This window comes from Hypomesus nipponensis, chromosome 12 (genome assembly GCF_054491055.1).
Source record: "Hypomesus nipponensis isolate SF chromosome 12, ASM5449105v1, whole genome shotgun sequence".
NCBI classification, from domain to species: Eukaryota; Metazoa; Chordata; class Actinopteri; order Osmeriformes; family Osmeridae; genus Hypomesus; species Hypomesus nipponensis.
Window position 1 is genome coordinate 7,909,402 of NC_140372.1, and position 13,168 is coordinate 7,922,569.

Sequence of the window (13,168 nt, forward strand, 5' to 3'; positions counted from 1 at the left end):
GTTCTGTTCAGTTTGACGAGGTTTGTGCGTGTTTGTGTGTGTGCGTTAACGCCTCTGCTCTGGCAGTTGGGATGGAGCCATCACTGACAGATGCCAGTGGGCAGGTTCAAGAATGTGACAGAGAAGATGGCACGGCCCACATGGGTGTGTGTGTGCGGGGGGGGGGGAGGAGCACAGGTCAAGCTGAGGAATGAGTTGCTCCATCGCCCCCCCCCCCCCTCCTCCCAGCCTTCCTTTCCTCCCTCCCTCAGTGATGACGCAAGCTCTGACTTGCTTATCTTTCACTAGCTTTGTTTCACTCTTCTTCTCTCCTTTTCTCTCCGTCTTTCTGTGCCTTTCTTTCTCTCTTATATCTCTCTCTTTCTTTCTCCCCTCTCTCTCCCTGTCTCCCTCTCTCTCTCTCTCTCTCTCTCTCTCTCTCTCTCTCTATCTCTCCCTCTCTCTATATCTCCCTCTCTCTATCTCTCCCTCTCTCTCTCTCTTTCTCTGTCTCTCTCTCTCTTTTGCTCCGTCTCTCTCTCTCTCTTTTGCTCCGTCTCTCTCTCTTTCTCTTCGTTGGCATTGGGCCGTGAAGACACATCATAGCTGTTTATTAAGATCTACTGTAAACCAACCTCCAGCGATGCCTGTTCCTGCAGACACACACACATATACGCACCCATCCACACACACACACACACACATGCGGCCAACTCTCAGAGCCCTGTTTAGACGACACATAGAGATGATCACATTTGCTGTCGGCTCTGACCGCTCACAGCATGTACCTGCTTCTTTGCATGAGTGGACATTTGAAGAGCACCCCCCCCATACCTGGCTGTAGAACACCTGGTGCCAGCTGGTTCTTACAGCATAAGAAAGTGTCTTTAGTTTGACATGGGTGGTGTTGTACATGGAAGAAGATAGGTTCAATAGACGGCCGTCTTTTCTTTCCTCTTTGGGGTCATGTCTTTAAGAACCGAAACATTGTAGGTATTTTTAATCCAGTGCAGCTTCCTCTGTGAGAGAGATAATCAGAAAATTCCTCTGAATCAAAGACAGTTAAGTGGTGTTAATATTAATGCTAACAAAGTCTCTGTCTTGGTCTCCACGTTAATGTTTACCACCGAGCAAATACCCCCCCCACCCCCAGTGGCTTATCCAACGTCCTCCCAGTTCTGGTCCTCACCTCTGAGGATTTCTCTACTACACTCCACAGTTCTGACCAAAACATGCTGTTTTCTGCTTTTCGAAACGTTTTCAAAACCAAAATTCTTTTTTGCTACTTCCCTCCAACTCGTGAACTTCCTGTCCGCAAAGTATTTTGCACAAGGCGCACGGTCAGCATGGTCACTCAGCATGTGGTGGGGTGATTTGCGGCAAGGTCACCCGTGTCCCACGGGCTGACCCCTGCGTGTCCTGGCCTGGAGACCCCGTTGAGAAGCTGCCTCCGGTCGGCCGCTGAGAGGCAACATGAATATGGACAGGATCAACAGCCGCCCATATGTGACATAGCAAGCGGACAGGGGAATGTAAACATCGAGATATCTCCCCCGTACCCTGCGCCGGCCCTCCTCTAACCTTATCTTACCGTGCGAGGGGGCAAAGGTCACCTCTGTTTGGATAACAAGTTTATTGCGTGTCTGCGTCCCAATCCGCCCCTCTCCTTCCCTCTCCTCATCCGACCCCTAAGTCTCTCTCCCCAATCTGCCTCTCTCTTTCCCTCTCCTCATCTGTCCCCTAACTCTCCCTCCCCAATTCGTCTCTCTCTTTCCCTCAATAGAATATTTGATTGAAATGATTTTCATGGCATTTTAGTTTCATTGATCAAATCCTTTGGGGTGGTGACTGATGTTCGGGCTAAGGTAGGTGTTTTTTTCCTCACAAAACCACCCTATCATCTATCAGCTCATCTTTCTCTCTCTTTACCTCTCTATCCCTTCCAGCTCTCTTTCTCAGTATCTGTCTCTTTCAAACTCTCTCATTACATTAAATTTAGTCATTTTGCAGACGCTCTTATCCAGAGCGACTTACAGTAAGTACAGGGACATTTCCTCCGAGGCAAGCAGGGTGAAGTGTCTTTCCCAAGGACACGTCATTTGACTCAGCCGGGAATCGATCTGGCAACCTTCAGATTACCAGCCCGATCCCTCACCGTTCAGCCACCTGACTCCCACCTGACTCTCTCCGTCTCTGTCTCTGTCTCTCTCTCTCTCTCTCTCTGTGTCTCTCTCTGTGTCTCTTTATCTCTCTCTCTCTCTCTTCTGTGCTTCCTCAGACAGGAAGTGTATTGTGTACACAGAACTCTCACACAGCGGTCTCGTGGTGTGAAGTTGAGTTCAGGCGCCTACTGGAGCCCGTCTGGCGGTTGCCACAGTACCACCAAATACTGCTAATGGTAAAGATTGCGCCAGAGGTTTGATAACAAACCACTGAGGCTTTCCTTGTGTGACCCTTTCGGTGACTTTGACGGTCATGGCCGAGCTAGAAAGCTTGCCAGTGCTAGACATGGCTGTCCCTGTGCTCCGAGCCTGTGTGTCTTTATGACGAGGCCCATAGATAGTTCCTGCTGCCTGATACTGACACACTGCATGCTACAGCCATGTTGGTCCAGCCACTGCGCTCCTACACTGATGTGTTAATGACTTCTCTCAAGAAATCCAATCTTTACCAAGTGTGTGTGTGTACTGGTGTGTGTGTGTGTGTGTGTACTGGTGTGTGAGTGTACTGGTGTGTGTGTGTGTGTACTGGTGTGTGAGTGTACTGGTGTGTGTGCGTGTGCACATGGCGACAGATGCAATCGAGTGAAAAACAAAGCCCTAAGGTGTGACAGACCAGGAAAAGCCTGCTGTCAGTGCAGTCCCTACACGTGTGTGTGTGTGTGTGTGTGTGTGTGGGGGGGGGCAGGAAAACTCCTGACAGATGCTGGATTTATAGACGTCCCCCAGGCCGTTAGACCCACACCTGGCGAGAGCACCACAGGAAACATCAGCGGCATATCCCCTTTGGACTGCACCCAGCTCCAGGGTTGACACAGCCAGGAGACATACAGGCTCCTAGCTGAGCTCCAGCTGCAGGCGGCCCCATGGGTATCAGACCCACCGCTACCCTGCCCGCGGCCTCGCCAGACCCACACAAGACACTGGTGTAGCGCAGCGTCATGTTAGCGGTACGCCCCTCTGAAGTGAAATCCTTCTACAGACAGCGGTAGTGCGTCTCCCAGCTCTCTTCATCAGGACTGGGAACCCTAGCCAAGCACACTGTACTGGCTGAGCTCGAGGGCTTAGTATGCTGAGGTGCGTTCGTGTGCGATCACGTCGCGCGAACACGTCTCCGACTGTCTACGGGCCTCCTGTCACTGAGGTCTGCTTGGGTCTGCTCCAGCGGCTGTGTGTCGGGTTAGGGGGCCTTTGCAGGAGAGAGCGTTCAGGGTCCGTGGAGAGACACCAGGCTGTGCTCCGCATGCTAGGACCTGCCCCTCTTCACAGAGAGAGAGAGAGAGAGAGGGAGGGAGAGAGAGAGAGAGACAAGGAGAGAGAGAGAGAGAGGGGGGGGGGGAGAGAGGGTGACGCAGCGCTCGCCGGCCAAACCAGGAGGACGCCGGAGGGGAACAATGGCTCCATTCAGATCTTGGGTTTCAAAGTCTCAAGAAGGGGGGGGGGGGGGGGGGGGGGGGGGGGGGGAGTAGGGGTGTGTGTGTGGGGGGGCACTAGAAAGGAGGGTTGGTAAGAGGAGTGAAGGGGCGGGTACACACAGAGCAACACAGTCAGAGGCTATGGTGGAGGGGGGGGGGGTTATATCATGTACAGTAGAGTTTGCGAGGGCGTGTATAAGAGTCCAAGCCCGCAACAGGGGAGCCCCTAGTGGCTGAGCATGGCGGTCACCTCAGAGACCCAGAGAGCGATACAAGCCTGGAGCCTCGCTTGTTTTAGAAGGGGGGATGTGGGACGGGGTGGGGGGGTCGGGGGCTGTTGCTGGGGCCCAGCTGGTCCTGATTACACTCAGAAGGTAGGCAGTGTGAGATGAAAGAGCCCGTTTTTGCAACATCAGAATGTTGAAACAGCGGAGTTCCCAGGGTGTTCACAGTGAGCCCACCCCAACCCACACCACCACCCCAACCACCACCACCACCCTACCCCACACCACCACCCTAACCACCACCACCACCCCAACAACCACCACCCTAACAACCACCACCACCCTAACCACCACCACCCTAACCACCACCACCCCAACCACCACCACCCCAACCCACACCACCACCACCCCAACCACCACCACCCTAACCACCACCACCCTAACCACCACCACCCCAACCACCACCACCCCAACCCACACCACCACCACCCCAACCACCACCACCCTAACCACCACCACCCTAACCACCACCACCCCAACCCACACCACCACCACCCCAACCACCACCACCCCAACCACCACCACCCCAACCCACACCACCACCACCCCAACCACCACCACCACCACCACACCACCATCACCTTCTCTCCTGTTCCCTCCTCCCTCTCCTACTCCCCCGCTTTTCCCCACTCCCCCCTATGAATGTGTGCCCAGCAAATGGAAACAGCTCTGAGAGAGAGAAGGAGAGAGAGAAAGAGAGAGAGAGAGAGAGAGAGAGAAAGAGAGAGAGAGAGAGAGAGAGAGGGATTGGCCTCATTGGCTTTGTCTTGCGTAGGGAGTTGTCGTGCCTCGGACGGTCTGGTTGAAATGGGAGAGTGAAAAAAATCAAACACCTCTGTTGTGTTTTGCTGTAAATCAGGTTAACCGCGGACCAGAGCGTGCCATGAGAGGAATAAAAGACGTTTTGGCCGCGCAGAGGAGAGAAAAACTCCCCGCATGTCAGAGGGCCGTGTGATTAAACACAGCGAAAACACTGCTGATACATCAAGTCGTTATTTAGCCTACATGTTTATACATCCCACACATTACTCACTCTCTCTTTCTCTATCGGTGTCAACCTCTCTCTACCTCTGTCTATATCTTTCCATCTGCCTCTTCCTCTCCTTCCCTCTCTCTGCCGCCTCCTCTCTCTATCGCTCTCTCTGTCTATCTCTCTCTCTCTGTCTCTATCTCTCTCTTTCAATCTTGCTCTCACCTTTTCTTTGTCTATTTATCTCGACAGTATCTCTCCCTCTCTCTCTGTATTTTACCCACACCGCCCTGCTCTATCAATCTCTAGTGCCGAACGAGACACGAAAAATTACTGAAAAATGTGTGAAAAAGGTGCTTTCCTGCTCATGGAAAGAGGTAGTGGAGACGAGGTGGTGGTTGTTGTGCCAGCTCTGTTGTTTCAACAGCGCGCTCTGCCCTTCTGCCTCTCCTTCTGCCTCTCTTCTGCCTCTCTTCTGCCTCTCTTCTGCCTCTCTTCTGCCTCTCCTTCTGCCTCTCTTCTGCCTCTCTTCTGCCTCTCTTCTGCCTCCCTTCTGCCTCTCCTTCCGCCTCTCTTCTGCCTCTCTTCTGCCTCTCTTCTGCCTCTCTTCTGCCTCTCTTCTGCCTCTGCTTCTCAGAAGTCCTCCCTTTCACACTGGAAGCACTATCGGACGATTTGTTTGCTCATGAAATTTATGAAGTTCTTTATGTTTAGGGCCGTTGGGAGGGAGCCATTTGCAGTGAGCACCATTTACAGACACACAGGGAGAGGGGGGGGGGGGGGGGGGGGGGCGGGAGACGAGAAAAGAAAATACTGGGAAGTGGTCCAGTTTGTTAGCTAATGGGGTTCAGGTGCTGTCAAGGATGCAGTCTCGCTCTGCACGCGATGGTCATTAACCAGCAGGCCAAACAAGAGCGGAGTAGGCTTCCCCTCTCTCTCTCTCTCTCTCGCTCTCTCTCTCTTCTATCTCCTCTCTTCTTTCTCCACCTCTCTCCCTCTCTCTCCCTCTCTCTCCCTCTCTCTCCCCTCTTCCTCTCCCGGCGGAAGAGCGGGGTATGAATCATGGCTCCGTGGCTCCATGTCTGGGAAGTATCAGCCGCTGGAGAGGATGAGCTGGTCACACGGCAGCCCTGTGTGTGTTCCAGCTGAGCGGACGACAGGCTGGGGGGAGAGACAGCAGGAGAACCCAAGTCATGGCTGAAGGTTATTTGTATCCTCTCCCTGTCATGGTGGCCCGTGTGTGGGGCGATGTAAATCACGAACACACAAGCAAGGGGTTCGTTCATGCGCCCGCCTGTGCAAAACACACACATATATGTGTGGGTGTGTGTGTCTGCCTGCTCCGGTTTGAGACAGAGTCTGTGAGACAGTGCGAAAATGATGCAGGATGTTGAATGGTCTGTAGAATGGAGGAGCTGGCTCACTGCAGCCCTCTCAGAGACCCACTTTGACACCCGTGTCCAGTTCAGTAACTAGCCTGGCAGAATAGGTTCCCCAGCTGCTTTTGGAGAGTGCGTCGAAGGGCCCGCACACGCACACGACAGCTTAGGATCCGAAAGGTCGAAACGTTAAGTTGAAAGTGAAGGATGCCAATTATAAGGGCCTCTTCTAATCTGGGTCCCCCTCATTAGACAGAGTGCTCCTTCAAGAGAGGTCAAAGGTCAGGGGGCCATCGCCGATCAACACAGCGGACGACTGCGCCCGGGCGCTGTCTCTAACAGCGAGCCGCTCGCCATCCGCGTGGTCACGCGGCGCGATCCGACCTGGGGGGGGATCCTCATCAGAAGTGTCTCAGTCCTCTCCTCCAGACTCAGAGGGGGGGGGGGGGGGGGGGGATGTCACACACCACTAGGCGTTATCTGACCGGCCAAGTGCTCATTTTGCAGTCGCTGTCTGTTGTTCTCGTCCGCCCTCACCACCCCCTCCTCCCCAGCCAGCCCTGGGCTCGTTCAGACTGGGAGGCTCGTCGCCGCTGGCTCCGTCTGAGTGTGGAGGTTGGGGCCTCCTCTTGCTGAACCCTCTCCTTGACTTTTGTTCTCTTTCTTCGTCTCACTAACTGTCTCTATCTGCCCATTAAGATGACCCCCCCCCCCTCCCCTCCAATTGAACTCCAACATTTGTGTCCTGTGGGAAGGTATTCGAGGGGGTTGTTGGACTGAAACCGAGTCCCTTTTGGGGTGTTTTCATCTTGGCTCCCTCCCAGTTTGCGATGCAGAAGGCTCGATAAGCCGCAGAGGCTCCAGAAATAGCCGCAACCGTCTGTGTTCACAAAACAGGAAGTGTGCGTGCGCCCCACCCTGCTTGTGGCCTGGCCTGCAGCACCTCAGATACAGGCCTGCACTGCTCTCCCCTGTTCTGCTCTGCGCTACTCTGCCCTGCCCTGCTCTCGTCTGATCTGCTCTGCTTTACTCTGCTCCTCCCTGTTCTGCTCTGCTCTGTTCTGCAGTCGCTGGCCCTGCCATGGAGCACGCGGTTCAAACCATCTTTTCCCAGTGCTCATCACACTGTGTGGTGAGACAGTGGGTTCATGTTCGAAGCCATGACGCTCTGTCCCTCTTCCTCTCGTGCTCACAGCTCACACCCTTGCCCCGTGACAGGGCACCCCTCCTTCCCTCCCTCCCGCACACACACACACACACACACACACACACACACACACAAGCCTGCCGTGGACCCAGCCCCACACAGCTGAGCAGCATGCTGGTTTGATTTAGAATGTGCAGTGTTAAAGCCCTGTCTTTTCTCCTGCTGTACTGGAGTGCTGAGGTGAGCTGGGGGGGGGCACAGTAGGCGTCTGTGTCCCCGACGGGTGGGGTGGGGGGTTGGGGTTGTCCGGAACAAGGCTTCCCTTGTATTCAGGCTGGAACCTGGGATATGACCTTGTCTGGAGCAGCCAGTCAGCTACAGTAGTCTCTCCCCCCCCCCCCCCCCCCATACTCACAGACAGCACAGAGGAGGAGAGAGAAGGTTAGAAGGGCTCCTGGTTTCCGGGAGGTTTTGGTGGGCTTTGGGACGTGTCACAGACAGACTGTCCGCTCCCTCCTCATGCATAGATCTGTTGAGCTGAAACACTAGCATGGCGGTGGAGGCCTCTCTCTGATCCTGACCCCCTCACAACGAGACATCTTCTGGAAATCAGGCCGACGGAACAGAAATAGCTTTTCCGGCAATCACAAAATAACAATTGGCTTTGTTTCTGCAAACACAGTTGGTCCCCTGCTCGTTGGGCCCCGCCAAAATAGATCAGAGGCCCAGCCCGGGCCCAGCTGGAGGACCTCTCTGATGGCTGCTTATTATGGGCTGGAGGAGAGCGTGTGCATTCTGAAAGACTTTCATAACATTTGAGTGTAGTCAGAGGTCCTTCCACAGTGTGTGTGTGTGTGTGTGTGTGTGGGTGTGTGTGTGTGTGTGTGTGTGTGTGTGTGTGTGTGTGTGTGTGTGTGTGTGTGTGTGCGTGCGTGCGTGTGTGTGTGTGTGTGAGTGTGTGTGTGTGTGTGTCTGTGTCTGTGTGTGTGTGTGTGTGTGTGTGGATTGTTCTAGATACCAGGGAAGTGGATGGGGGGGTCTTGATGTATAATCATTTCCAAATGAACACGGGGATTCGCGAGACACACACATGCGTACACACAAACAAACAAAGGCACACAAAGCCCGGATGGTTGGGAGAAGTGTGCGGTTTCGGGGGCCATTTCATGCCTTGGCAGAGGACACGACAGCAGGGCAGCCGAGTGTTTGCGTGTTCGTGCCTCATAAGAAGCCCTGTTCCCTCCCTCTCTGTGTTTCAGCCACCATGAAGAAAAACAGCTCCATGTGGGGAGGGAACGGACAGACCAACCTGGCAACCACGGCCACCTCCTTGGACGGAGTCAACTTCTCTGAGGGGGATCTCCTGTTGCAGGTACAGTAAGTGTGTGTGCGTGTGTGTGTGTGTGGAAGCCTGTCTTTCAATGCTTGCAGTATGAGCAGACCGTGTGTGTGTGTGTGTGTGTGTGAGCACACATGTGTGAGTGTGTGTACACGTGTGTGTCCGTAACTGTGCCCAGAGGGATACACCCGAGGGAGAGGAAGCAAGGCGAGGCAGGTTTCAACCTGCTCGCTCAGTCCTCCACATGGAAAGACAAAAACTGTAGTCCCACCCCTGTTAAGTTCAGGATCAACACACGGCACTGCCATCTCATTCACGCGTTTGATTGGCTGGAGCGGCGACGCGGCGCTTTGTTAGGATAGAAACCACACGGGCCCTCCCTCTGCTCCACACGGCTTCCGGGTTTGACGGACTCCGTTGCCTTCCCACAATGCATCAGTGCATGTCCATCTTCTTCTGTGTCTTTTCTGTTGGTCTGACAGGGTGTAGGAGACTGGAAGATAACGATCTTCTCCAGGGAGTCTGTGCATGCACGCACGCGCACAACACACACACATATAAATACAGTCCATTGACCCGTTAGTGTTCAAGAGCCTTCAGCGTAATGAGAGATGGCGCTAGTCTGATTCACGTCTGATTCGCCGGCCTTGATAATTCGTTCATGGCAGGCTGTTTGTCGATGGGGACCATGGGACACACAGAGACACACTTGTGCCCTCCCAGCCGTGGTGACGACACAGCCGTCTGGCTAGACACTGAGACACTGAAACATTTCACATCCAGCTTAAATTGTCAATTTCATGCGTTGAGTGAACGTGTGAAATGTATTTTTCACTCGTGAAAAGAACTTTCAAACGTGTTGTGGAGCCAAGATATTATCATCTGGCCTATATTCTTCAGATGTGTGGGCCTGTTTCTGTGTGAATGGTGAATAGTGTGTGTGTGCGTGTGTGCGTGTGTGTGTGTGTGCGTGTGTGTGTGTGTGTGGAGGTCCATTGTTTACGAGGCCCAGATCCTGTGCGTGACTAGCAGCTGTCTTCTGTCCGAGCGCTGTGGTCATGTTTAACACCTGAACAAAGCCACGGCTAATTGCATGGGATGTTTACCCCAAACCTTCACCTCAAAGCACCTCAAAACACACCGCCGCACACCGCCGCACACATTCAAACAGGCACACTCAATGAAGGCAGCGTCCCGTGCAACGCGGATCAGATCTGGGATGTCCAGCCAGCCCAGCGGTCAGACATCTGAGCTGGTCCTTCTCTTTGTGTCCTGCAGGCCCTGAACGGCTTTGTCCTGGCGGTCACGGCAGAGGGCTATGTCTTCTACTCCTCTCCCACCATCCAGGACTACCTCGGCTTCCACCAGGTGAGCCGCGGGGGGCCGTGCCCCCCTCCCCCGCACACACACCCACCCCGACACTGTGACATTTATGGTCTTCAGGCCCCAGGACAATTGTGGACGGTTAACCCAGGAATGGTTGAGAGAAATGTGTTTACGAATAAAAGGTTAGGTATTTTCCCATGAGTTGTACAAGTTGTTGAGCAACTGTTGTTGAAACGGTTTAAACCTGCCTGTCTCCTGACACAGTTCTAGCATTGTCTGTCTTCAGAATGCCTGTGTGTGTGTGTGTGTGCGCGCGCGTGCATGACAGTACACACACTACACCCGACCACCTCCACCGCGGACCATCCAGCCTCAGAATATCAAGTTCAATTAGGACCTAAATCAGGCAGCGGGAGGTGTCCTGTTTCCTGGAAGCCCCTCCCCTCCCCTGCAGGCTGCAGCTGCCTCCTCCTCAGCTGTTTTCCCTCAGCCTGTTCACACCCCGGCCCCGGCTCCATGGCAACGGGCTGACGAGCGCCCGGTGCCAGTGTTTGCCTGCAGCGTTGTTGTCGTACAGCTTGTACGACCCGGCTCACACCGTGCCAACTCGGAGCAGCCGTGTCCCCGGGACAAGCAGCTCTCAAACCCCCAGTACCCCTCCAGGCATAGACCCGACGGAGTGTGAGATGAAGCCCACTGTTTTAGTCATGCACTTGGTACTGCGGGACTAGACTTTACACTGTGGGTGGTCCTGTATGGGCAGAAGAGGGGGTTGGGGGGGGAAAGATGCTGGTCCAATTAGGTCTGGATCGTTCGTGTCAAGCCGGAGGAAAAGAAGCAGGCATCGTGTTGTGAATCGAGAGGTGTGCGTGCGTGTGTGCGCCCGAGTACACGTGTGTGTGTGCGTGCTCACCCCAGGCACTTCTCTCCCCATCGCAGACATATTTCTCCAGACCGCATTTTGAATGGATGTGTTTACACGTCAAAAGTTCAGACTCAAAGCGATGGGCCTGGTGCACACACGAGCTAGCACACAGCGGGGCCTCGAGCGCTGGTTCTGACGGGGCCCAGGGGGAAGGAGAGAACCACATCACATCGACACCGCTCCGACACGCACAGGGTTCCTGAGGTGAGACGTCTGAGTCATGCGGGTAAAAAAAAGGCGCGTGGCGTGAGTCTCTGTCAGCCCACAGGACCCAGAAGCACTCATCACCCTCTGGGTGACACTGGGCATGACCGGGCCAGGGGCCCTGAGACCTGCCCTACACAGCAGGAGGCTGAGCCTCACACACACACACACACACACACACACACAGTATATTCTGTCCTGCAACCTTGACATATTTGGCTTTGTCGCACATTTACACCTCAGCATTGCACTTGTAGAGAAAGAGGCGCAGTGTTCTCGGTTTGAGCTGCAGACGAACGCAGCACACGTATCACGCTCCCCACATGTCCCCCTCACCAGTGTACTGAGTGTGCTCTGTACGGTCAAATATACAGCCAACCTGCCAGGTCACAGCAATCAGCATGTGTGACAAGATAAATAGATCTACTATACAGACTGAGCACAGAACAGATGCAGGACACACATCCAGAGGGTGCGATCGGCCTAAAATCCCCCCCCCCCCCCCAAATTCCAGAAAGTGTCGACCGCTTATCAGGGCCGTGTCTCCGGAACCCCCCGGGCTGAGGGGATCGTTAGCGTCGGGTCAGCGCTGGGAGGAGCCCTGTTAGTGTAAACAGCGTGTTCCCTGTATCATGTCACGTGTCGACCTCTCCCTGAAACAGACGCCTGCACAGTGACCCGCCGTGGAGGAGGGCGGGGCCCTCAGATCTCCATGCTCACACGGGTGTCTTGTGTTGCCAAGAGTCGCTCTCCAGGGTGCACCAGCACCACACCCACCTGGGTTTCTCACAGCGCGACGCCCGGCGCAACACAAATGATCCCCCTGGCCCGCTAGATCTGGACTCGGCGTGGTCCGCCCCGTCTGTGTGCTCAGCGGTGTTGACACAGCCTTTGTGCAGTCTTGTTAGCCGGTCAACTGCGTGAGGTCCGCTCGGCCCTGCCCCCTCCGCCTCACACGTCTCCACCTCCGTCTGCCAGCTTGTGTGAGCACACACACGAGCAGGTATGGCCCTGTACGTTTGCCGTGACCTCGTTTCCTCCGGTCCTCCGGAGGACCATGGAAGCCCGCTCACACTTGGACTGTGAGTCTACACTTCTGCAATGCAAACAACGGCGCGCTGTCCACTCTCACTCACTGAAGACGAGAACATCCCCTCGGGAGAGAGGTAGAGAGGGTCATCAACCCCGCCCTAACCCTCCTCCTCCCCAGCCAATACGGCGCTGAGCCTTTAGCTCGCCTGACCAGTAGAGGGCAGTGTGAACCTGTTACGTAAAGACCACTGTTGTTTACATGACCTGGTCTTATTTGAAGTCAGTGCTTTTTGTTCTCGCCATCGTCCCTTGAACCACTGATCTCATAGGACAGACATCACTGGTAACAGTTGTGTAGATGAACACATTTTGATTGAATCAATCGCCTCATGAATGGATGGATGGGTTAATGGAAGTGCTTACGGTGTTGTATGTTTACAGAAAGCAGGACTGGTGTTTCTGGCAGTTCATCCACCTCATGTCTAAACCTCTGTAGATTAGCACCACTGTAGAAATGGTATCCTCATCATCCTCACGGCCCCCTTCGCACCCTGACGCCTGGTGTTCCAACCTCTCTGTGCTTCTGTCTGTCTTGATCTCTCCTCTCAGTCGGACGTGGTTCACCAGAGTGTCTTTGAGCTGATCCACACGGACGACAGAGCCATATTCAGGAGGGAGCTGCACTTCGCCCTCAACCCCAATCAGTTTGAGGGGGAGCAGGGCTCAGAGGGTGAGCCCACCTCCGTCCAGACTCCCTGGACTCACGGCTGCACACGTCACGCATCCCTGACTGCCGTCATGTCTTCTGCCCAACTTTTGATGTGTGCAAACTGTGTTCTGTTCTGTGAAAGGCTGCAAGGTGTAATCCTCTTGTGTGTGTGTGCGTGTGTGTGTGTGTGTGTGTGTGTGTGTGTGTGTGTGTGTGTGTGTGTGTGTGTGTGTGTGTGTG

General features: G+C 54.5%; 1 protein-coding gene across 3 annotated transcripts in view; it reads left to right on the top strand.

Annotated features, from left to right (window-relative positions):
* ahr2 (aryl hydrocarbon receptor 2) overlaps window positions 1-13,168 on the top strand; it is a 43,276-nt gene that overhangs the window by 23,851 nt on the left and 6,257 nt on the right. For 2 of the 3 annotated variants that reach the window (XM_084668180.1, XM_084668179.1), the window contains exons 3-5: window positions 8,653-8,765; window positions 10,011-10,100; window positions 12,829-12,949. In XM_084668180.1, coding sequence (XP_084524306.1) covers window positions 8,653-8,765; window positions 10,011-10,100; window positions 12,829-12,949 — 324 coding nt within the window. Of the gene's footprint in view, window positions 1-2,285; window positions 2,378-8,652; window positions 8,766-10,010; window positions 10,101-12,828; window positions 12,950-13,168 lie in introns of those variants that run through there. The other variant, XM_084668181.1, reaches the window with a different exon arrangement.